The 23,155-nt window shown below is 57.9% G+C and overlaps 1 protein-coding gene across 1 annotated transcript in view; it reads left to right on the top strand.

The window, feature by feature from the left end:
• The window catches only part of METTL16 (methyltransferase 16, RNA N6-adenosine), a 121,593-nt gene that overhangs the window by 65,350 nt on the left and 33,088 nt on the right, over window positions 1-23,155 (top strand). The window contains exon 6 of the mRNA XM_075594368.1: window positions 19,264-19,406. Coding sequence (XP_075450483.1) covers window positions 19,264-19,406 — 143 coding nt within the window. The remainder of the gene's footprint in view (window positions 1-19,263; window positions 19,407-23,155) is intronic.

The raw sequence follows: 23,155 nt of genomic DNA, 5'->3' as shown, positions 1-23,155 counted from the left end.
CACTGACCCTGCACAGGCACAGACACAGACACTGACCCTGCACAGGCACAGACACAGACACAGACACTGACCCTGCACAGGCACAGACACAGACACTGACCCTGCACAGGCACAGACACAGACACTGACCCTGCACAGGCACAGACACAGACACTGACCCTGCACAGACACTGACCCGGCACAGACACAGACACTGACCCTGCACAGGCACAGACACAGGCACAGACACTGACCCTGCACAGACACAGACACAGACACAGGCACAGACACTGACCCTGCACAGGCACAGACACAGACACTGACCCTGCACAGGCACAGACACAGACACTGACCCTACACAGACACAGACACAGACACAGACACTGACCCTGCACAGGCACAGACACAGACACTGACCCGGCACAGACACAGACACTGACCCTGCACAGGCACAGGCACAGACACAGACACTGACCCTGCACAGGCACAGACACAGACACAGACACAGGCACAGACACTGACCCTGCACAGGCACAGACACAGACACAGACACAGGCACAGACACTGACCCTGCACAGACACAGACACAGACACTGACCCTGCACAGGCACAGACACAGACACTGACCCTGCACAGGCACAGACACAGACACTGACCCTGCACAGGCACAGACACAGACACTGACCCTGCACAGGCACAGACACAGACACTGACCCTGCACAGGCACAGACACAGACACTGACCCTGCACAGACACTGACCCGGCACAGACACAGACACTGACCCTGCACAGGCACAGACACAGACACAGGCACAGACACTGACCCTGCACAGACACAGACACAGACACTGACCCTGCACAGACACAGACACAGACACTGACCCTGCACAGGCACAGACACAGACACTGACCCTGCACAGGCACAGACACAGACACTGACCCTGCACAGGCACAGACACTGACCCTGCACAGGCACAGACACAGACACTGACCCTGCACAGGCACAGACACAGACACAGACACTGACCCTGCACAGGCACAGACACAGACACTGACCCTGCACAGGCACAGACACAGACACAGACCCGGCACAGACACTGACCCTGCACAGGCACAGACACAGACACTGACCCTGCACAGGCACAGACACAGACACTGACCCTGCACAGGCACAGACACTGACCCTGCACAGGCACAGACACTGACCCTGCACAGGCACAGACACTGACCCTGCACAGGCACAGACACTGACCCTGCACAGGCACAGACACTGACCCTGCACAGGCACAGACACTGACCCTGCACAGGCACAGACACAGACACTGACCCTGCACAGGCACAGACACTGACCCTGCACAGGCACAGACACAGACACTGACCCTGCACAGGCACAGACACAGACACTGACCCTGCACAGGCACAGACACAGACACTGACCCTGCACAGGCACAGACACAGACACAGACACTGACCCTGCACAGGCACAGACACAGACCCTGCACAGGCACAGACACAGACCCTGCACAGGCACAGACACAGACACTGACCCTGCACAGGCACAGACACAGACCCTGCACAGGCACAGACACAGACCCTGCACAGGCACAGACACAGACCCTGCACAGGCACAGACACTGACCCTGCACAGGCACAGACACTGACCCTGCACAGGCACAGACACTGACCCTGCACAGGCACAGACACTGACCCTGCACAGACACAGACACTGACCCTGCACAGACACAGACACTGACCCTGCACAGGCACAGACACAGACCCTGCACAGGCACAGACACTGACCCTGCACAGGCACAGACACTGACCCTGCACAGGCACAGACACTGACCCTGCACAGGCACAGACACTGACCCTGCACAGGCACAGACACTGACCCTGCACAGGCACAGACACTGACCCTGCACAGGCACAGACACTGACCCTGCACAGGCACAGACACTGACCCTGCACAGGCACAGACACAGACCCTGCACAGGCACAGACACTGACCCTGCACAGGCACAGGCACAGGCACAGACACAGACACAGACACAGACCCTGACCCTGCACAGACAGACACAGACACTGACCCTGCACAGGCACAGACACTGACCCTGCACAGGCACAGACACTGACCCTGCACAGACACTGACCCTGCACAGGCACAGGCACAGACACAGACACTGACCCTGCACAGGCACAGACACAGACACTGACCCTGCACAGACACAGACACAGACACAGACACTGACCCTGCACAGACACAGACACTGACCCTGCACAGGCACAGACACAGACACTGACCCTGCACAGGCACTGACCCTGCACAGGCACAGACACTGACCCTGCACAGGCACAGACACTGACCCTGCACAGGCACAGACACTGACCCTGCACAGGCACAGACACTGACCCTGCACAGGCACAGACACTGACCCTGCACAGGCACAGACACTGACCCTGCACAGGCACAGACACTGACCCTGCACAGGCACAGACACTGACCCTGCACAGGCACAGACACTGACCCTGCACAGACACAGGCACTGACCCTGCACAGGCACAGGCACTGACACTGACCCTGCACAGACACTGACACTGACCCTGCACAGACACTGACCCTGCACAGACACTGACCCTGCACAGACACTGACCCTGCACAGACACTGACCCTGCACAGACACTGACCCTGCACAGACACTGACCCTGCACAGACACTGACCCTGCACAGACACTGACCCTGCACAGACACTGACCCTGCACAGACACTGACCCTGCACAGGCACTGACCCTGCACAGGCACTGACCCTGCACAGGCACTGACCCTGCACAGGCACAGACACTGACCCTGCACAGGCACAGACACTGACCCTGCACAGGCACAGACACTGACCCTGCACAGGCACAGACACTGACCCTGCACAGGCACAGACACTGACCCTGCACAGGCACAGACACTGACCCTGCACAGGCACAGACACTGACCCGGCACAGGCACAGACACTGACCCGGCACAGGCACAGACACTGACCCTGCACAGGCACAGACACTGACCCTGCACAGGCACAGACACTGACCCTGCACAGGCACAGACACTGACCCTGCACAGGCACAGACACTGACCCTGCACAGGCACAGACACTGACCCTGCACAGGCACAGACACTGACCCTGCACAGGCACAGACACAGACACTGACCCTGCACAGGCACAGACACAGACACTGACCCTGCACAGGCACAGACACAGACACTGACCCTGCACAGGCACAGACACTGACCCTGCACAGGCACAGACACTGACCCTGCACAGGCACAGACACTGACCCTGCACAGGCACAGACACTGACCCTGCACAGGCACAGACCCTGCACAGGCACAGACCCTGACCCTGCACAGGCACAGACCCTGACCCTGCACAGGCACAGGCACTGACCCTGCACAGGCACAGGCACTGACCCGGCACAGGCACAGGCACTGACCGGCACAGGCACTGATCGGCACTGGCACTGATCGGCACAGGCACAGGCACTAACCGGCACTGGCACTGATCGGCACAGGCACTGACTGGCACTGGCACTGACCGGCATAGGCACTGGCACTGAACAGCACTGGCACTGACCGGCACTGGCACTGACCTGCACAGGCACTGACCTGCACAGGCACAGACACTGACCTGCACAGACACTGACCTGCACAGGCACTGACCTGCACAGGCACAGACACTGACCTGCACAGGCACAGACACTGACCTGCACAGGCACAGATACTGACCTGCACAGGCACAGACACTGACCTGCACAGGCACAGACACTGACCTGCACAGGCACAGACACTGACCTGCACAGGCACTGACCTGCACAGGCACAGACACTGACCTGCACAGGCACAGACACTGACCCTGCACAGGCACAGACACTGACCCTGCACAGGCACAGACACTGACCCTGCACAGGCACAGACACTGACCCTGCACAGGCACAGACCCTGCACAGGCACAGACCCTGACCCTGCACAGGCACAGACCCTGACCCTGCACAGGCACAGGCACTGACCCTGCACAGGCACAGGCACTGACCCGGCACAGGCACAGGCACTGACCGGCACAGGCACTGATCGGCACTGGCACTGATCGGCACAGGCACAGGCACTAACCGGCACTGGCACTGATCGGCACAGGCACTGACTGGCACTGGCACTGACCGGCATAGGCACTGGCACTGAACAGCACTGGCACTGACCGGCACTGGCACTGACCTGCACAGGCACTGACCTGCACAGGCACAGACACTGACCTGCACAGACACTGACCTGCACAGGCACTGACCTGCACAGGCACAGACACTGACCTGCACAGGCACAGACACTGACCTGCACAGGCACAGATACTGACCTGCACAGGCACAGACACTGACCTGCACAGGCACAGACACTGACCTGCACAGGCACAGACACTGACCTGCACAGGCACTGACCTGCACAGGCACAGACACTGACCTGCACAGGCACAGACACTGACCTGCACAGACACTGACCTGCACAGACACTGACCTGCACAGACACTGACCTGCACAGACACTGACCTGCACAGACACTGACCTGCACAGACACTGACCTGCACAGACACTGACCTGCACAGACACTGACCTGCACAGACACTGACCTGCACAGACACTGACCTGCACAGGCACTGACCTGCACAGGCACTGACCTGCACAGGCACTGACCTGCACAGGCACTGACCTGCACAGGCACTGACCTGCACAGGCACTGACCTGCACAGGCACTGACCTGCACAGGCACTGACCCTGCACAGGCACTGACCCTGCACAGGCACTGACCCTGCACAGGCACTGACCCTGCACAGGCACAAACACTGACCCTGCACAGGCACAAACACTGACCCTGCACAGGCACAGACACTGACCCTGCACAGGCACAGACACAGGCACAGGCACAGGCACAGGCACAGACACAGACACAGACACAGACACAGACCCTGCACAGGCACAGACACTGACCCTGCACAGGCACAGACACTGACCCTGCACAGGCACAGACACAGACACTGACCCTGCACGGACACAGACACTGACACTGACCCTGCACAGACACAGACACTGACCCTGCACAGGCACAGACACAGACCCTGCACAGACACAGACACAGACACAGACACTGACCCTGCACAGGCACAGGCACAGACACAGACACTGACCCTGCACAGGCACAGGCACAGACACTGACACTGACCCTGCACAGACACAGACACTGACCCTGCACAGGCACAGACACAGACCCTGCACAGACACAGACACAGACACAGACACTGACCCTGCACAGGCACAGGCACAGACACTGACCCTGCACAGGCACAGACACTGACCCTGCACAGGCACAGACACTGACCCTGCACAGGCACAGACACTGACCCTGCACAGGCACAGGCACAGACACTGACCCTGCACAGGCACAGACACAGACACAGACACAGACACTGACCCTGCACAGGCACAGACACAGACACTGACCCTGCACAGGCACAGACACAGACACAGACACTGACCCTGCACAGGCACAGACACAGACACAGACACTGACCCTGCACAGGCACAGACACAGACACAGACACAGACACTGACCCTGCACAGGCACAGACACAGACACTGACCCTGCACAGGCACAGACACAGACACTGACCCTGCACAGGCACAGGCACAGACACAGACACTGACCCTGCACAGGCACAGGCACAGGCACAGGCACAGGCACAGACACCTACCCTGCACAGGCACAGGCACAGGCACAGACACAGGCACAGGCACAGGCACAGACACTGACCCTGCACAGGCACAGACACTGACCCTGCACAGGCACAGACACTGACCCTGCACAGGCACAGACACTGACCCTGCACAGGCACAGACACTGACCCTGCACAGGCACAGACACTGACCCTGCACAGGCACAGACACTGACCCTGCACAGGCACAGACACAGACACTGACCCTGCACAGACACAGACACAGACACAGACACTGACCCTGCACAGGCACAGACACAGACACAGACACAGACACTGACCCTGCACAGGCACAGACACAGACACTGACCCTGCACAGGCACAGACACAGACACTGACCCTGCACAGGCACAGGCACAGACACAGACACAGACACTGACCCTGCACAGGCACAGGCACAGGCACAGGCACAGGCACAGGCACAGACACCTACCCTGCACAGGCACAGGCACAGGCACAGACACAGGCACAGGCACAGGCACAGACACTGACCCTGCACAGGCACAGACACTGACCCTGCACAGGCACAGGCACAGACACTGACCCTGCACAGGCACAGACACTGACCCTGCACAGGCACAGACACTGACCCTGCACAGGCACAGACACTGACCCTGCACAGGCACAGACACTGACCCTGCACAGGCACAGACACAGACACTGACCCTGCACAGGCACAGACACAGACACTGACCCTGCACAGGCACAGGCACAGACAATGACCCTGCACAGGCACAGACACAGACACAGACACAGGCACAGGCACAGGCACAGACACTGACCCTGCACAGACACAGACACAGACACAGACACTGACCCTGCACAGGCACAGGCACAGGCACAGGCACAGACACAGACACAGACACAGACACAGACACTGACCCTGCACAGGCACAGACACAGACAATGACCCTGCACAGGCACAGACACAGACACAGACACAGACACAGACACAGACACAGGCACAGACACTGACCCTGCACAGGCACAGGCACAGGCACAGACACAGACACAGACACAGACACAGACCCTGACCCTGCACAGACAGACACAGACACTGACCCTGCACAGGCACAGACACTGACCCTGCACAGGCACAGACACTGACCCTGCACAGACACTGACCCTGCACAGGCACAGGCACAGGCACAGGCACAGGCACAGACACAGACACTGACCCTGCACAGGCACAGGCACAGACACAGACCCTGCACAGACACAGACACAGACACAGACACAGACACTGACCCTGCACAGACACAGACACTGACCCTGCACAGGCACTGACCCTGCACAGGCACAGACACTGACCCTGCACAGGCACAGACACTGACCCTGCACAGGCACAGACACTGACCCTGCACAGGCACAGACACTGACCCTGCACAGGCACAGACACTGACCCTGCACAGGCACAGGCACTGACCCTGCACAGGCACAGACACTGACCCTGCACAGGCACAGACACTGACCCTGCACAGACACAGGCACTGACCCTGCACAGGCACTGACACTGACCCTGCACAGACACTGACCCTGCACAGACACTGACCCTGCACAGACACTGACCCTGCACAGACACTGACCCTGCACAGACACTGACCCTGCACAGACACTGACCCTGCACAGACACTGACCCTGCACAGACACTGACCCTGCACAGACACTGACCCTGCACAGACACTGACCCTGCACAGACACTGACCCTGCACAGACACTGACCCTGCACAGACACTGACCCTGCACAGACACTGACCCTGCACAGACACTGACCCTGCACAGACACTGACCCTGCACAGACACTGACCCTGCACAGACACTGACCCTGCACAGACACTGACCCTGCACAGACACTGACCCTGCACAGACACTGACCCTGCACAGACACTGACCCTGCACAGACACTGACCCTGCACAGACACTGACCCTGCACAGGCACTGACCCTGCACAGGCACTGACCCTGCACAGGCACAGACACTGACCCTGCACAGGCACAGACACTGACCCTGCACAGGCACAGACACTGACCCTGCACAGGCACAGACACTGACCCTGCACAGGCACAGACACTGACCCTGCACAGGCACAGACACTGACCCTGCACAGGCACAGACACTGACCCTGCACAGGCACAGACACTGACCCGGCACAGACACAGACACTGACCCGGCACAGGCACAGACACTGACCCTGCACAGGCACAGACACTGACCCTGCACAGGCACAGACACTGACCCTGCACAGGCACAGACCCTGCACAGGCACAGACCCTGACCCTGCACAGGCACAGACCCTGACCCTGCACAGGCACAGGCACTGACCCTGCACAGGCACAGGCACTGACCCGGCACAGGCACAGGCACTGACCGGCACAGGCACTGATCGGCACTGGCACTGATCGGCACAGGCACAGGCACTAACCGGCACTGGCACTGATCGGCACAGGCACTGACTGGCACTGGCACTGACCGGCATAGGCACTGGCACTGACCGGCACTGGCACTGACCTGCACAGGCACTGACCTGCACAGGCACAGACACTGACCTGCACAGACACTGACCTGCACAGGCACTGACCTGCACAGGCACAGACACTGACCTGCACAGGCACAGACACTGACCTGCACAGGCACAGATACTGACCTGCACAGGCACAGACACTGACCTGCACAGGCACAGACACTGACCTGCACAGGCACAGACACTGACCTGCACAGGCACTGACCTGCACAGGCACAGACACTGACCTGCACAGGCACAGACACTGACCTGCACAGACACTGACCTGCACAGACACTGACCTGCACAGACACTGACCTGCACAGACACTGACCTGCACAGACACTGACCTGCACAGACACTGACCTGCACAGGCACTGACCTGCACAGGCACTGACCTGCACAGGCACTGACCTGCACAGGCACTGACCTGCACAGGCACTGACCTGCACAGACACTGACCTGCACAGACACTGACCTGCACAGGCACTGACCTGCACAGGCACTGACCTGCACAGGCACTGACCCTGCACAGGCACTGACCCTGCACAGGCACTGACCCTGCACAGGCACTGACCCTGCACAGGCACTGACCCTGCACAGGCACAAACACTGACCCTGCACAGGCACAGACACTGACCCTGCACAGGCACAGACACAGGCACAGGCACAGACACTGACCCTGCACAGGCACAGACACTGACCCTGCACAGGCACAGACACTGACCCTGCACAGGCACAGACACTGACCCTGCACAGGCACAGACACTGACCCTGCACAGGCACAGACACTGACCCTGCACAGGCACAGACACAGACACTGACCCTGCACAGACACAGACACTGACCCTGCACAGGCACAGACACAGACACTGACCCTGCACAGACACAGACACAGACACAGACACTGACCCTGCACAGGCACAGACACAGACCCTGCACAGACACAGACACAGACACAGACACAGACACAGACACAGACACAGACACAGACACAGACACAGACACTGACCCTGCACAGGCACAGACACTGACCCTGCACAGGCACAGACACTGACCCTGCACAGGCACAGGCACAGGCACAGACACTGACCCTGCACAGGCACAGACACAGACACAGACACTGACCCTGCACAGGCACAGACACAGACACTGACCCTGCACAGGCACAGGCACAGACACAGACACAGACACTGACCCTGCACAGGCACAGGCACAGGCACAGGCACAGGCACAGACACAGACACAGACACCTACCCTGCACAGGCACAGGCACAGGCACAGACACTGACCCTGCACAGGCACAGACACTGACCCTGCACAGACACTGACCCTGCACAGGCACAGACACTGACCCTGCACAGGCACAGGCACAGACACTGACCCTGCACAGGCACAGACACAGACACTGACCCTGCACAGGCACAGACACTGACCCTGCACAGGCACAGACACAGACACTGACCCTGCACAGGCACAGGCACAGACAATGACCCTGCACAGGCACAGACACAGACACAGACACAGACACAGGCACAGGCACAGACACTGACCCTGCACAGACACAGACACAGACACAGACACTGACCCTGCACAGGCACAGACACAGACACTGACCCTGCACAGGCACAGGCACAGACACAGACACTGACCCTGCACAGGCACAGACACAGACACTGACCCTGCACAGGCACAGACACAGACACTGACCCTGCACAGGCACAGGCACAGGCACAGGCACAGGCACAGACACAGACACTGACCCTGCACAGGCACAGGCACAGGCACAGGCACAGGCACAGGCACAGGCACAGACACTGACCCTGCACAGGCACAGACACTGACCCTGCACAGGCACAGACACTGACCCTGCACAGGCACAGGCACAGGCACAGACACTGACCCTGCACAGGCACAGACACAGACACTGACCCTGCACAGGCACAGACACAGACACAGACACAGACACTGACCCTGCACAGGCACAGGCACAGACACTGACCCTGCACAGGCACAGACACTGACCCTGCACAGGCACAGACACTGACCCTGCACAGGCACAGACACTGACCCTGCACAGGCACAGACACAGACACAGACACAGGCACAGGCACAGGCACAGGCACAGGCACAGACACAGGCACAGACACTGACCCTGCACAGACACTGACCCTGCACAGACACTGACCCTGCACAGGCACTGACCCTGCACAGGCACTGACCCTGCACAGGCACAGACACTGACCCTGCACAGGCACAGACACTGACCCTGCACAGGCACAGACACTGACCCTGCACAGGCACAGACACTGACCCTGCACAGGCACAGACACTGACCCTGCACAGGCACAGACACTGACCCTGCACAGACACAGACACTGACCCGGCACAGGCACAGACACTGACCCTGCACAGGCACAGACACTGACCATGCACAGGCACAGACACTGACCCTGCACAGGCACAGACACTGACCCTGCACAGGCACAGACACTGACCCTGCACAGGCACAGACACAGACACTGACCCTGCACAGGCACAGACACTGACCCTGCACAGGCACAGACACTGACCCTGCACAGGCACAGACCCTGCACAGGCACAGACCCTGCACAGGCACAGACCCTGACCCTGCACAGGCACAGGCACTGACCCTGCACAGGCACAGGCACTGACCCGGCACAGGCACAGGCACTGACCGGCACAGGCACTGATCGGCACTGGCACTGATCGGCACAGGCACAGGCACTAACCGGCACTGGCACTGATCGGCACAGGCACTGACTGGCACTGGCACTGACCGGCATAGGCACTGGCACTGACCAGCACTGGCACTGACCGGCACTGGCACTGACCTGCACAGGCACTGACCTGCACAGGCACAGACACTGACCTGCACAGACACTGACCTGCACAGACACTGACCTGCACAGGCACTGACCTGCACAGGCACAGACACTGACCTGCACAGGCACAGACACTGACCTGCACAGGCACAGATACTGACCTGCACAGGCACAGACACTGACCTGCACAGGCACAGACACTGACCTGCACAGGCACAGACACTGACCTGCACAGGCACTGACCTGCACAGGCACAGACACTGACCTGCACAGGCACAGACACTGACCTGCACAGACACTGACCTGCACAGACACTGACCTGCACAGACACTGACCTGCACAGACACTGACCTGCACAGACACTGACCTGCACAGACACTGACCTGCACAGACACTGACCTGCACAGGCACTGACCTGCACAGGCACTGACCTGCACAGACACTGACCTGCACAGGCACTGACCTGCACAGGCACTGACCTGCACAGGCACTGACCTGCACAGGCACTGACCTGCACAGGCACTGACCTGCACAGGCACTGACCTGCACAGGCACTGACCTGCACAGGCACTGACCCTGCACAGGCACTGACCCTGCACAGGCACTGACCCTGCACAGGCACTGACCCTGCACAGGCACTGACCCTGCACAGGCACAGACACTGACCCTGCACAGGCACAGACACTGACCCTGCACAGGCACAGGCACAGACACAGACACAGACCCTGCACAGGCACAGACACTGACCCTGCACAGGCACAGACACTGACCCTGCACAGGCACAGACACTGACCCTGCACAGGCACAGACACTGACCCTGCACAGGCACAGACACAGACACTGACCCTGCACAGACACAGACACTGACCCTGCACAGACACAGACACTGACCCTGCACAGGCACAGACACAGACACTGACCCTGCACAGACACAGACACAGACACTGACCCTGCACAGGCACAGACACAGACCCTGCACAGACACAGACACAGACACAGACACTGACCCTGCACAGGCACAGGCACAGACACTGACCCTGCACAGGCACAGACACTGACCCTGCACAGGCACAGACACTGACCCTGCACAGGCACAGACACAGACACTGACCCTGCACAGGCACAGGCACAGACACAGACACTGACCCTGCACAGGCACAGGCACAGACACTGACCCTGCACAGGCACAGACACAGACACTGACCCTGCACAGGCACAGACACAGACACTGACCCTGCACAGGCACAGACACAGACACTGACCCTGCACAGGCACAGACACAGACACTGACCCTGCACAGGCACAGACACAGACACTGACCCTGCACAGGCACAGACACAGACACTGACCCTGCACAGGCACAGGCACAGACACAGACACAGACACAGACACTGACCCTGCACAGGCACAGGCACAGGCACAGGCACAGGCACAGGCACAGACACAGACACAGACACAGACACCTACCCTGCACAGGCACAGGCACAGGCACAGGCACAGACACAGACACAGGCACAGGCACAGACACTGACCCTGCACAGGCACAGACACTGACCCTGCACAGGCACAGACACTGACCCTGCACAGGCACAGACACTGACCCTGCACAGGCACAGACACTGACCCTGCACAGGCACAGACACTGACCCTGCACAGGCACAGGCACAGACACTGACCCTGCACAGGCACAGACACAGACACAGACACAGACACAGACACTGACCCTGCACAGGCACAGACACAGACACTGACCCTGCACAGGCACAGGCACAGACAATGACCCTGCACAGGCACAGACACAGACACAGGCACAGGCACAGGCACAGACACTGACCCTGCACAGACACAGACACAGACACTGACCCTGCACAGGCACAGACACAGACACTGACCCTGCACAGGCACAGACACAGACACTGACCCTGCACAGGCACAGACACAGACACTGACCCTGCACAGGCACAGACACAGACACTGACCCTGCACAGGCACAGGCACAGACACAGACACAGACACAGACACAGACACAGACACAGACACTGACCCTGCACAGGCACAGGCACAGACACAGACACTGACCCTGCACAGGCACAGACACTGACCCTGCACAGGCACAGGCACAGACACTGACCCTGCACAGGCACAGACACAGACACTGACCCTGCACAGGCACAGACACAGACACAGACACTGACCCTGCACAGGCACAGGCACAGACACTGACCCTGCACAGGCACAGACACAGACACAGGCACAGACACAGACACAGGCACAGGCACAGGCACAGACACAGACACAGGCACAGGCACAGACACTGACCCTGCACAGGCACAGGCACAGACACTGACCCTGCACAGGCACAGACACTGACACTGACACAGACACAGACACAGACACTGACCCTGCACAGGCACAGACACAGACACAGACACAGACACAGGCACAGGCACAGGCACAGGCACAGACACTGACCCTGCACAGACACAGACACTGACCCTGCACAGGCACAGACACTGACCCTGCACAGGCACAGACACAGACACAGACACAGACACAGACACTGACCCTGCACAGACACAGACACAGACACAGGCACAGGCACAGGCACAGGCACAGACACAGACACAGACACAGGCACAGACACTGACCCTGCACAGGCACAGACACAGACACAGACACAGGCACAGACACAGACACAGACACAGACACAGACACTGACCCTGCACAGGCACAGACACTGACCCTGCACAGACACAGACACTGACCCTGCACAGGCACAGACACTGACCCTGCACAGGCACAGACACAGACACTGACCCTGCACAGGCACAGACACTGACCCTGCACAGGCACAGACACAGACACAGACACTGACCCTGCACAGGCACTGACCCTGCACAGGCACTGACCCTGCACAGGCACAGACACTGACCCTGCACAGGCACAGACACAGACACTGACCCTGCACAGACACAGACACTGACCCTGCACAGGCACAGACACAGACACAGACACAGACACTGACCCTGCACAGACACAGACACAGACACTGACCCTGCACAGACACAGACACAGACACTGACCCTGCACAGGCACAGACACTGACCCTGCACAGGCACAGACACAGACACTGACCCTGCACAGGCACTGACCCTGCACAGGCACAGACACTGACCCTGCACAGGCACAGACACAGACACTGACCCTGCACAGACACAGACACTGACCCTGCACAGGCACAGACACAGACACAGACACTGACCCTGCACAGACACAGACACTGACCCTGCACAGGCACAGACACTGACCCTGCACAGGCACAGACACTGACCCTGCACAGGCACAGACACAGACACTGACCCTGCACAGGCACAGACACAGACACTGACCCTGCACAGGCACAGACACAGGCACAGACACAGACACAGACACTGACCCTGCACAGGCACAGGCACAGACACAGACACAGACACAGACACAGACACAGACACAGACACAGGCACAGGCACAGGCACAGGCACAGGCACAGGCACAGGCACAGACACAGACACAGACACTGACCCTGCACAGACACTGACCCTGCACAGGCACTGACCCTGCACAGGCACAGACACAGACCCTGCACAGGCACAGGCACAGACACTGACCCTGCACAGGCACAGGCACAGACACTGACCCTGCACAGGCACAGGCACAGGCACAGACACTGACCCTGCACAGGCACAGGCACAGACACTGACCCTGCACAGGCACAGACACTGACCCTGCACAGGCACAGGCACAGACACTGACCCTGCACAGGCACAGACACAGACACTGACCCTGCACAGGCACAGGCACAGGCACAGACACTGACCCTGCACAGGCACAGACACAGACCCTGCACAGGCACAGACACAGACACTGACCCTGCACAGGCACAGACACAGACCCTGCACAGGCACAGACACAGACACTGACCCTGCACAGGCACAGACACTGACCCTGCACAGACACAGACACTGACCCTGCACAGGCACAGACACTGACCCTGCACAGGCACAGACACTGACCCTGCACAGGCACAGACACTGACCCTGCACAGGCACAGACACTGACCCTGCACAGGCACAGACACTGACCCTGCACAGGCACAGACACTGACCCTGCACAGGCACAGACACTGACCCTGCACAGGCACAGACACTGACCCTGCACAGGCACAGACACTGACCCTGCACAGGCACAGACACTGACCCTGCACAGGCACAGACACTGACCTGCACAGGCACTGTCACTGACCGGCACTGGCACTGGCACTGACCGGCACAGGCACTGGCACTGACCGGCACAGGCACTGGCACTGACCGGCACTGGCACTGACCTGCACAGGCACAGACACTGACCTGCACAGGCACAGACACTGACCTGCACAGGCACAGACACTGACCTGCACAGGCACAGACACTGACCTGCACAGGCACAGACACTGACCTGCACAGGCACAGACACTGACCTGCACAGGCACAGGCACAGACACTGACAGGCACAGGCACAGACACTGACAGGCACAGGCACAGACACTGACAGGCACAGGCACAGACACTGACAGGCACAGGCACTGACCTGCACAGGCACAGGCACTGACCTGCACAGGCACTGACCTGCACAGGCACTGACCGGCACAGGCACTGACCGGCACTGACCGGCACTGGCACTGACCGGCACAGGCACTGACCGGCACAGGCACTGACCGGCACAGGCACTGACCGGCACAGGCACTGACCGGCACTGGCACCGGCACTGGCACTGACCGGCACAGGCACTGGCACTGACCGGCACTGGCACTTACCGGCACAGGCACTGACCGGCACTGGCACTGACCGGCACTGGCACTGACCGGCACAGGCACTGACCGGCACAGGCACTGATCGGCACTGGCACTGATCGGCACAGGCACAGGCACTGACCGGCACAGGCACTGACCGGCACAGGCACTGACCGGCACAGGCACTGATCGGCACTGGCACTGGCACAGGCACTGACCGGCACTGGCACTGATCGGCACAGGCACTGACTGGCACTGGCACTGACCGGCATAGGCACTGGCACTGACCAGCACTGGCACTGGCACTGACCGGCACTGGCACTGACCCTGCACAGGCACTGACCCTGCACAGGCACTGACCTGCACAGGCACAGACATTGACCTGCACAGGCACTGACCTGCACAGGCACAGGCACAGACACTGACCTGCACAGGCACAGACACTGACCTGCACAGACACTGACCTGCACAGACACTGACCTGCACAGACACTGACCTGCACAGACACTGACCTGCACAGGCACAGACACTGACCTGCACAGGCACAGACACTGACCTGCACAGGCACAGACACTGACCCTGCACAGGCACAGACACTAACCCTGCACAGGCACAGACACTGACCTGCACAGGCACAGACACTGACCTGCACAGACACTGACCTGCACAGACACTGACCTGCACAGGCACAGACACTGACCTGCACAGGCACAGACACTGACCTGCACAGGCACAGACACTGACCCTGCACAGGCACAGACACTGACCCTGCACAGGCACAGACACTGACCCTGCACAGGCACAGACACTGACCCTGCACAGGCACAGACACTGACCCTGCACAGGCACAGACACTGACCCTGCACAGGCACAGACACTGACCCTGCACAGACACTGACCCTGCACAGGCACAGACACAGACACAGACACTGACCCTGCACAGGCATAGACACAGACACTGACCCTGCACAGGCACAGACACAGACACTGACCCTGCACAGGCACAGACACAGACACTGACCCTGCACAGGCACAGGCACAGACACAGACACTGACCCTGCACAGACACAGACACTGACCCTGCACAGGCACAGACACAGACACTGACCCTGCACAGGCACAGACACTGACCCTGCACAGGCACAGACCCTGCACAGGCACAGACACAGACACTGACCCTGCACAGGCACAGACACAGACACAGACACTGACCCTGCACAGGCACAGACACAGACACAGACACTGACCCTGCACAGGCACAGACACAGACACTGACCCTGCACAGACACAGACACAGACACTGACCCTGCACAGGCACAGACACTGACCCTGCACAGGCACAGACACTGACCCTGCACAGGCACAGACACTGACCCTGCACAGGCACAGACACTGACCCTGCACAGGCACAGACACTGACCCTGCACAGGCACAGACACTGACCCTGCACAGGCACAGACACTGACCCTGCACAGGCACAGACACTGACCCTGCACAGGCACAGACACTGACCCTGCACAGGCACAGACACAGACCCTGCACAGGCACAGACACAGACCCTGCACAGGCACAGACACAGACCCTGCACAGGCACAGACACAGACCCTGCACAGGCACAGACACAGACCCTGCACAGGCACAGACACAGACCCTGCACAGGCACAGACACAGACCCTGCACAGGCACAGACACAGACACTGACCCTGCACAGGCACAGGCACAGACCCTGCACAGGCACAGACCCTGACCCTGCACAGGCACAGACCCTGACCCTGCACAGGCACAGACCCTGACCCTGCACAGGCACAGACCCTGACCCTGCACAGGCACAGACCCTGACCCTGCACAGGCACTGACCCGGCACAGGCACAGGCACTGACCCTGCACAGGCACAGGCACTGACCCTGCACAGGCACAGGCACTGACCCTGCACAGGCACAGGCACTGACCCTGCACAGGCACAGGCACAGGCACTGACCCTGCACAGGCACAGGCACTGACCCTGCACAGGCACAAGCACTGACCCTGCACAGGCACAGGCACTGGCACAGGCACTGGCACAGGCACTGGCACAGGCACTGGCACAGGCACTGGCACAGGCACTGCACAGGCACTGACACAGGCACAGGCACTGACCCTGCACAGGCACCGACACAGGCACAGGCACTGACCCTGCACAGGCACCGACACAGGCACAGGCACTGACACCGGCACTGCACAGGCACTGACCGGCACAGGCACTGCACCGGCACTGCACCGGCACAGGCACTGACCGGCACAGGCACTGCACCGGCACAGGCACTGCACCGGCACAGGCACTGCACCGGCACAGGCACTGCACCGGCACAGGCACTGCACCGGCACAGGCACTGCACCGGCACAGGCACTGACCGGCACAGGCACTGCACCGGCACAGGCACTGACCGGCACAGGCACTGCACCGGCACAGGCACTGACCGGCACAGGCACTGACCTGCACAGGCACTGCACCGGCACAGGCACTGACCGGCACAGGCACTGACCTGCACAGGCACTGTCACTGCCACACTGCTCTGAGGAGTAGCTGCTGCATGGGGGGCGGGTCCTACCTTTCACTGTGGAGCATGGCTGGAGGGAAGGGGGGGAAGCCATCTTGGTCCCTGGCAGCAGGCACCTCACTTCCTGCTCTCACTAACAGGCTCCGCTGTCACTAACCCCGCCCCCACCCTCTGCAGTCAGACCGGCCTCTGCTCTCCTCTCTGCCTGCAGGGGATCGCATCAAACTGCTGCCGATCCTTCCCAAATAGGCAGAGGGGGTTGGGGGAGGGGGGAGGGGCCCCATCACAATGCTAGCGCTCGGCAAAGTGGGCTCAGGAGGGGGTGGGGAGCGTGTCAAAATGCTGGCGCTCCTTCCCTCCTGTGTCTACAGAGCGGGCTGGGGGGGGGGGGGGGGGAGTGAAGAGGAGGGCATCGCGGGCCACACAGGGAGTCCAGGCGGGGGCCGTATGTTGTGCAGGCCTGGGTTATGGGAACACGTAATTGACAAACATTTAGAGGCCCCAAAGTAAAATAAATAATGCATATTTCCCAAAGAAACTGACACATTTTTGCTGTGAGCATAGTTACATTTGTTAAAAAAAAAGAATTGGAATTTTTAAACTGTTAAAAAAATAATAATAATGTTTCCATGCCAGTTATCTTGGATTGCACCTTTTTTAAAAGCTCATTACAAAGGTGAGGGAAACAAAAAAATATATACTTTTAGCAATTACGTGTAAAGTAGTTCTGCCCATCTTATCTACTGTATATTTCCCACTACAAAACCTGGATTCACAACTGTGGATTTCTTCACAGGGAGTAAACTCGCGAAACCCCCGGCGACCACCCCCAAGCTCGGTGAACACCGGCGGCGTCACGGAGATCATGGCTGAGGGAGGAGAGCTAGAGTTTGTGAAGAGGATTATTCATGATAGTCTTCAGCTTAAAAAAAGATTGCGGTGAGTACAGTAATAACCAATGGAAAAATCTGTTCTCTTAAGAATAAAGATGTTATCTACTGTAGTACAGCGGGGGCGCAAGCTGGGGGGGTGCGCCACCCGGGGGGAGCGCGAGATTTGTTGCGGGGGGGGCTCGGGGTTTAGAGTCCCCGCACGTTTCCAGCGAAGGCCTCTATAAACTGCACTTACCTTGCTTCTGTAGACGCGTCGCCATGGCATCGCGGCGTCAAATGACGCCGTGAGGTCGTGCGACGTCACGTTGCCGGAGGCAAGGTAAGATGAGGGGGGGTCGCGCACAGAGGGGAACAGCCGGCAGGGGGCCGCAGGCAAATAAAGATTGCGCTGCCCTGATCTAGTAAACTGAATATATCAATATATTATATGAATTAATTCTTGATAATCACCATTTTCAATTCAGAGTCAAAGTGGCGTCTAAGAATGTTTTACCTGATGGCTGCCATTTCCTGCAGACGAAATACTTTATACCCTTCTGTATATAAGAATAAATAATAATAATAAAAAGTAAAATTTTGCGACCCGGGAGGATTAAAGCGGGGCACTTGCAGGGTCAATCCTGCCGGGCCAGCCATTCTGTAAGAGCCGAGCAGAGTGGAGCAGTCTCTCTCCGGGTCTCCCCGAGGAGCGTCAATCCTGCCGGGCCAGCCATGCTGTAAGAGCCGTGCAGGGAGAGCAGAGCGGAGCAGTCTCTCTCCGGGTCTCCCCGAGGAGCGTTAATCCTGCCGGGCCAGCCATGCTGTAAGAGCCGTGCAGGGAGAGCCGAGTGGAGCAGTCTCTCTCCGGGTCTCCCCGAGCAGCTCCTAAAGCAATTTCTGAGCTTTTTTATTTATCTTTTACATAGAATTGAAGCAGGGGGTCTCCGGAGCTGAACCCTATTAATTTGAGCTCTGGGGACCTCCTGCTTCCAGGGATTTAAACCTCTGTAGGGGGTGGTGGCCTATAGGAAGCCGTGACATCCGGTGTGGCTTCCTGTTGGCCCACGTTACGCGGGACATTTAAACTTGCAGGAGACACCGGCACCCCCAACGGAAATAAATGGGGTTCAGCTCCGGAGACACCGTGCTTCATGTATAATAATACATATAATTTTGCATACTTACCCAAGCTGGCAATCGTTTGGTGCTCTTGTTATAAATCTGTAAATATTCTGATTGTGTGCCTAATAAAATGGCCGCCTTCTGACTGTGCTGCAGTCAGTGGAATGCTGCAGCTGATATTTAACATTATATTACTAAGAGTAGAGTAAGGTGAAAAATGACGCTCAATATCAGTGTGTACACAGAATCATCATAGAATTGAAGAAATAAATGAAGATAGGAACATTATAATGAATCCATAAGGTCATATATATAATATGAATTTAAGGGGGGGCAAAATAAAGACCTAGCGGTCAGTCAGCCAGACTACCGCAGATATGATCCAAAAGCACACCCCTCTTAACATATAAACTTCCCCAGTACAGGGTCATAGGTAGTAATATAAGGGCTATTGCCCATTAGCTGCCCTTGGGGGAATCTTGAAGTCCAGAATATCAACTGACGAAATAGTTCCACTGCGTGCAATCCTGATGTGTAAAAGCAGCAATTGAAGAGTAGAGCAAAGGAGCACTGCTGACAATAGTAATCCCGAAGGAAAAAATCACGGGCAAAACTCCAAAAGTAAAACTGGGGGTATTTATTTCATGAGCTCACAGGGACATGAACACGGCCAACGCACCAACGCGTTTCTTCCCGTGGGACTTGATTTTATAAGTATTGGGCTAGTGGTGGGATATTTAATATATATGGGGGTGGTGGTGGGGGATACCCCAACCAACCCCATATAATTAAATATACCGCTACCACCCCCATGTAATTAAATATACCCCTACCGCATATATATTATATCCCCACCACCCCTATATATATATATATTATATCCCCACCACCCCCATATATATTAAATATACCCCCACCACCCCCATATATATTAAATATATGCCCACCACCCCCATACATATTAAATATATCCCCACCACCCCCATACATATTAAATATACCCCCACCACCCCCATACATATTAAATATACTCCCACCAATCAGGGACAGCACACCAGTCCTTCTTGCTCTGCCCAGCCACCGTCCCGGCCTGCTCTCTCACTCCCTCCGCCCTCTCAGCACTTAACGCTCGCCGGACACCTGGCAACCCTATGGTGGGCACGCATGCCCCCCCCCCCCCTATGCTGTGGGGACCCTGGTTGGCGCGTGCGGGGGAAGTTAGGTTGGCGCTCGCGCAGGGGAATCCCATGGCACATCCCCGTCGTCCCACCTTGGCAGCCGAGGGGTGGGAGCGGGGGGGGGGGTATGAGCAGGGGGGGGAAACGGGCGGGCCCACAGGCAGCAGGACGGGTACCCTGCTTGCGCATGCGTGTGGAAAAATCGCCGCCATTTTTAATTTAAAAAAAAGTTTTTAGTTTTTTTTAAATAAAATATTGTGAAACCCTAACTCAAGCGCTAAACCTATTAATGTGTGACATACACGTGAACAAAACCAACTGTGATTAACAAGAGGTTAAAGCTGCCAAAGGTTTCCCACAAAGCAAATATCTCAATTTGCATACAGGACCAAGAAAATAAACGGAGGATACCTGGCGCTTAAAGAGTCACTGTGTCCTTTTGAAAACAGTCCAGTCTTTAAAGAGTGTCTCAAAGTCCAAAACTTGAAGTGGATTGCTGTAGTTTTTCTTCACTGCTGCAGCTCTTCAATACACCTGAAATTGATACAAGGGTACACCATTGCGCAGTACTACTGATGTTGGATGTTAACCCCTTACTGACAACTTCCCCAGTGTGGACTGAATACACTTACAGGAGTGTTTCTTTCAGGATACAGTGGAGACAATCTGTGCTTTATTCCCTTTCCGTTCTTATACACCACGAATCTCCTGGGTGCTTCCTTTGTCTCTTGGGATTTCGTGATTCCCAGAATCCCCTGAACTCCACGAGCCCCCAGACAAGGAATTGAACAATAGCAAACAAAGGGGGTCACAAATTTAATTATAAAAAACGGCTTCAACAAGCCTATAAAACGGCTGGTGAACCTGCACTAAAAACAATGGATGATTTACTCACATGTACTCACATGGATACATGCATAACAACACTTCGTAAGGATGCCGTCCGCAGCTTGTGCCTCCTGTGTTTGCTCCGGATGAGAAGGGCTCTCTCACAGCATAACTCCTCCGGTTGGTTCTGATAGAGTCTCTCCCCCCACCTGGCTGCGTTCCAGTTTGCAGCCAAGGGTTCTGGCAGACTCCTCACCTTTCAAACACTGATGCTGCACTGCACTGCTCACACGGGATCCTAACTCCTCCCACCCTAACGCGTTTCGTGACGTAGGCACGCCACTTTCTCAAAGGAATGAGGAGTTATGGCTGATCTATCTTTAAATACCCTCTAGGGATAATTAACTTTACCAGTAATGAACTAATATGCAACACATGTTAGTGTATGCTTGTCCGCTATTAGCCAATGAGTATTTAGTTTTTTTACTTTAACGGGCATGGCTGGGCCCGCCTGACTCACGGGGCCCGGGACGCCAGTGCCCTCTGTCCCCCCCTGTTGGCGGCCCTGTGTGTGTGTACGCAAACTTGATCATTTTAAATTCTTCACCATTTTAAGTCCCCAAATTTTTTATTCTTCTTTCTCTATTGTCTTAAGAGTTTTGCTACTTTCATAAATAATCAACTTCAT

This window comes from Ascaphus truei, chromosome 3, assembly GCF_040206685.1.
Source record: "Ascaphus truei isolate aAscTru1 chromosome 3, aAscTru1.hap1, whole genome shotgun sequence".
Taxonomy (NCBI): domain Eukaryota; kingdom Metazoa; phylum Chordata; class Amphibia; order Anura; family Ascaphidae; genus Ascaphus; species Ascaphus truei.
This window is presented reverse-complemented; position numbering and strand designations above follow the sequence as displayed.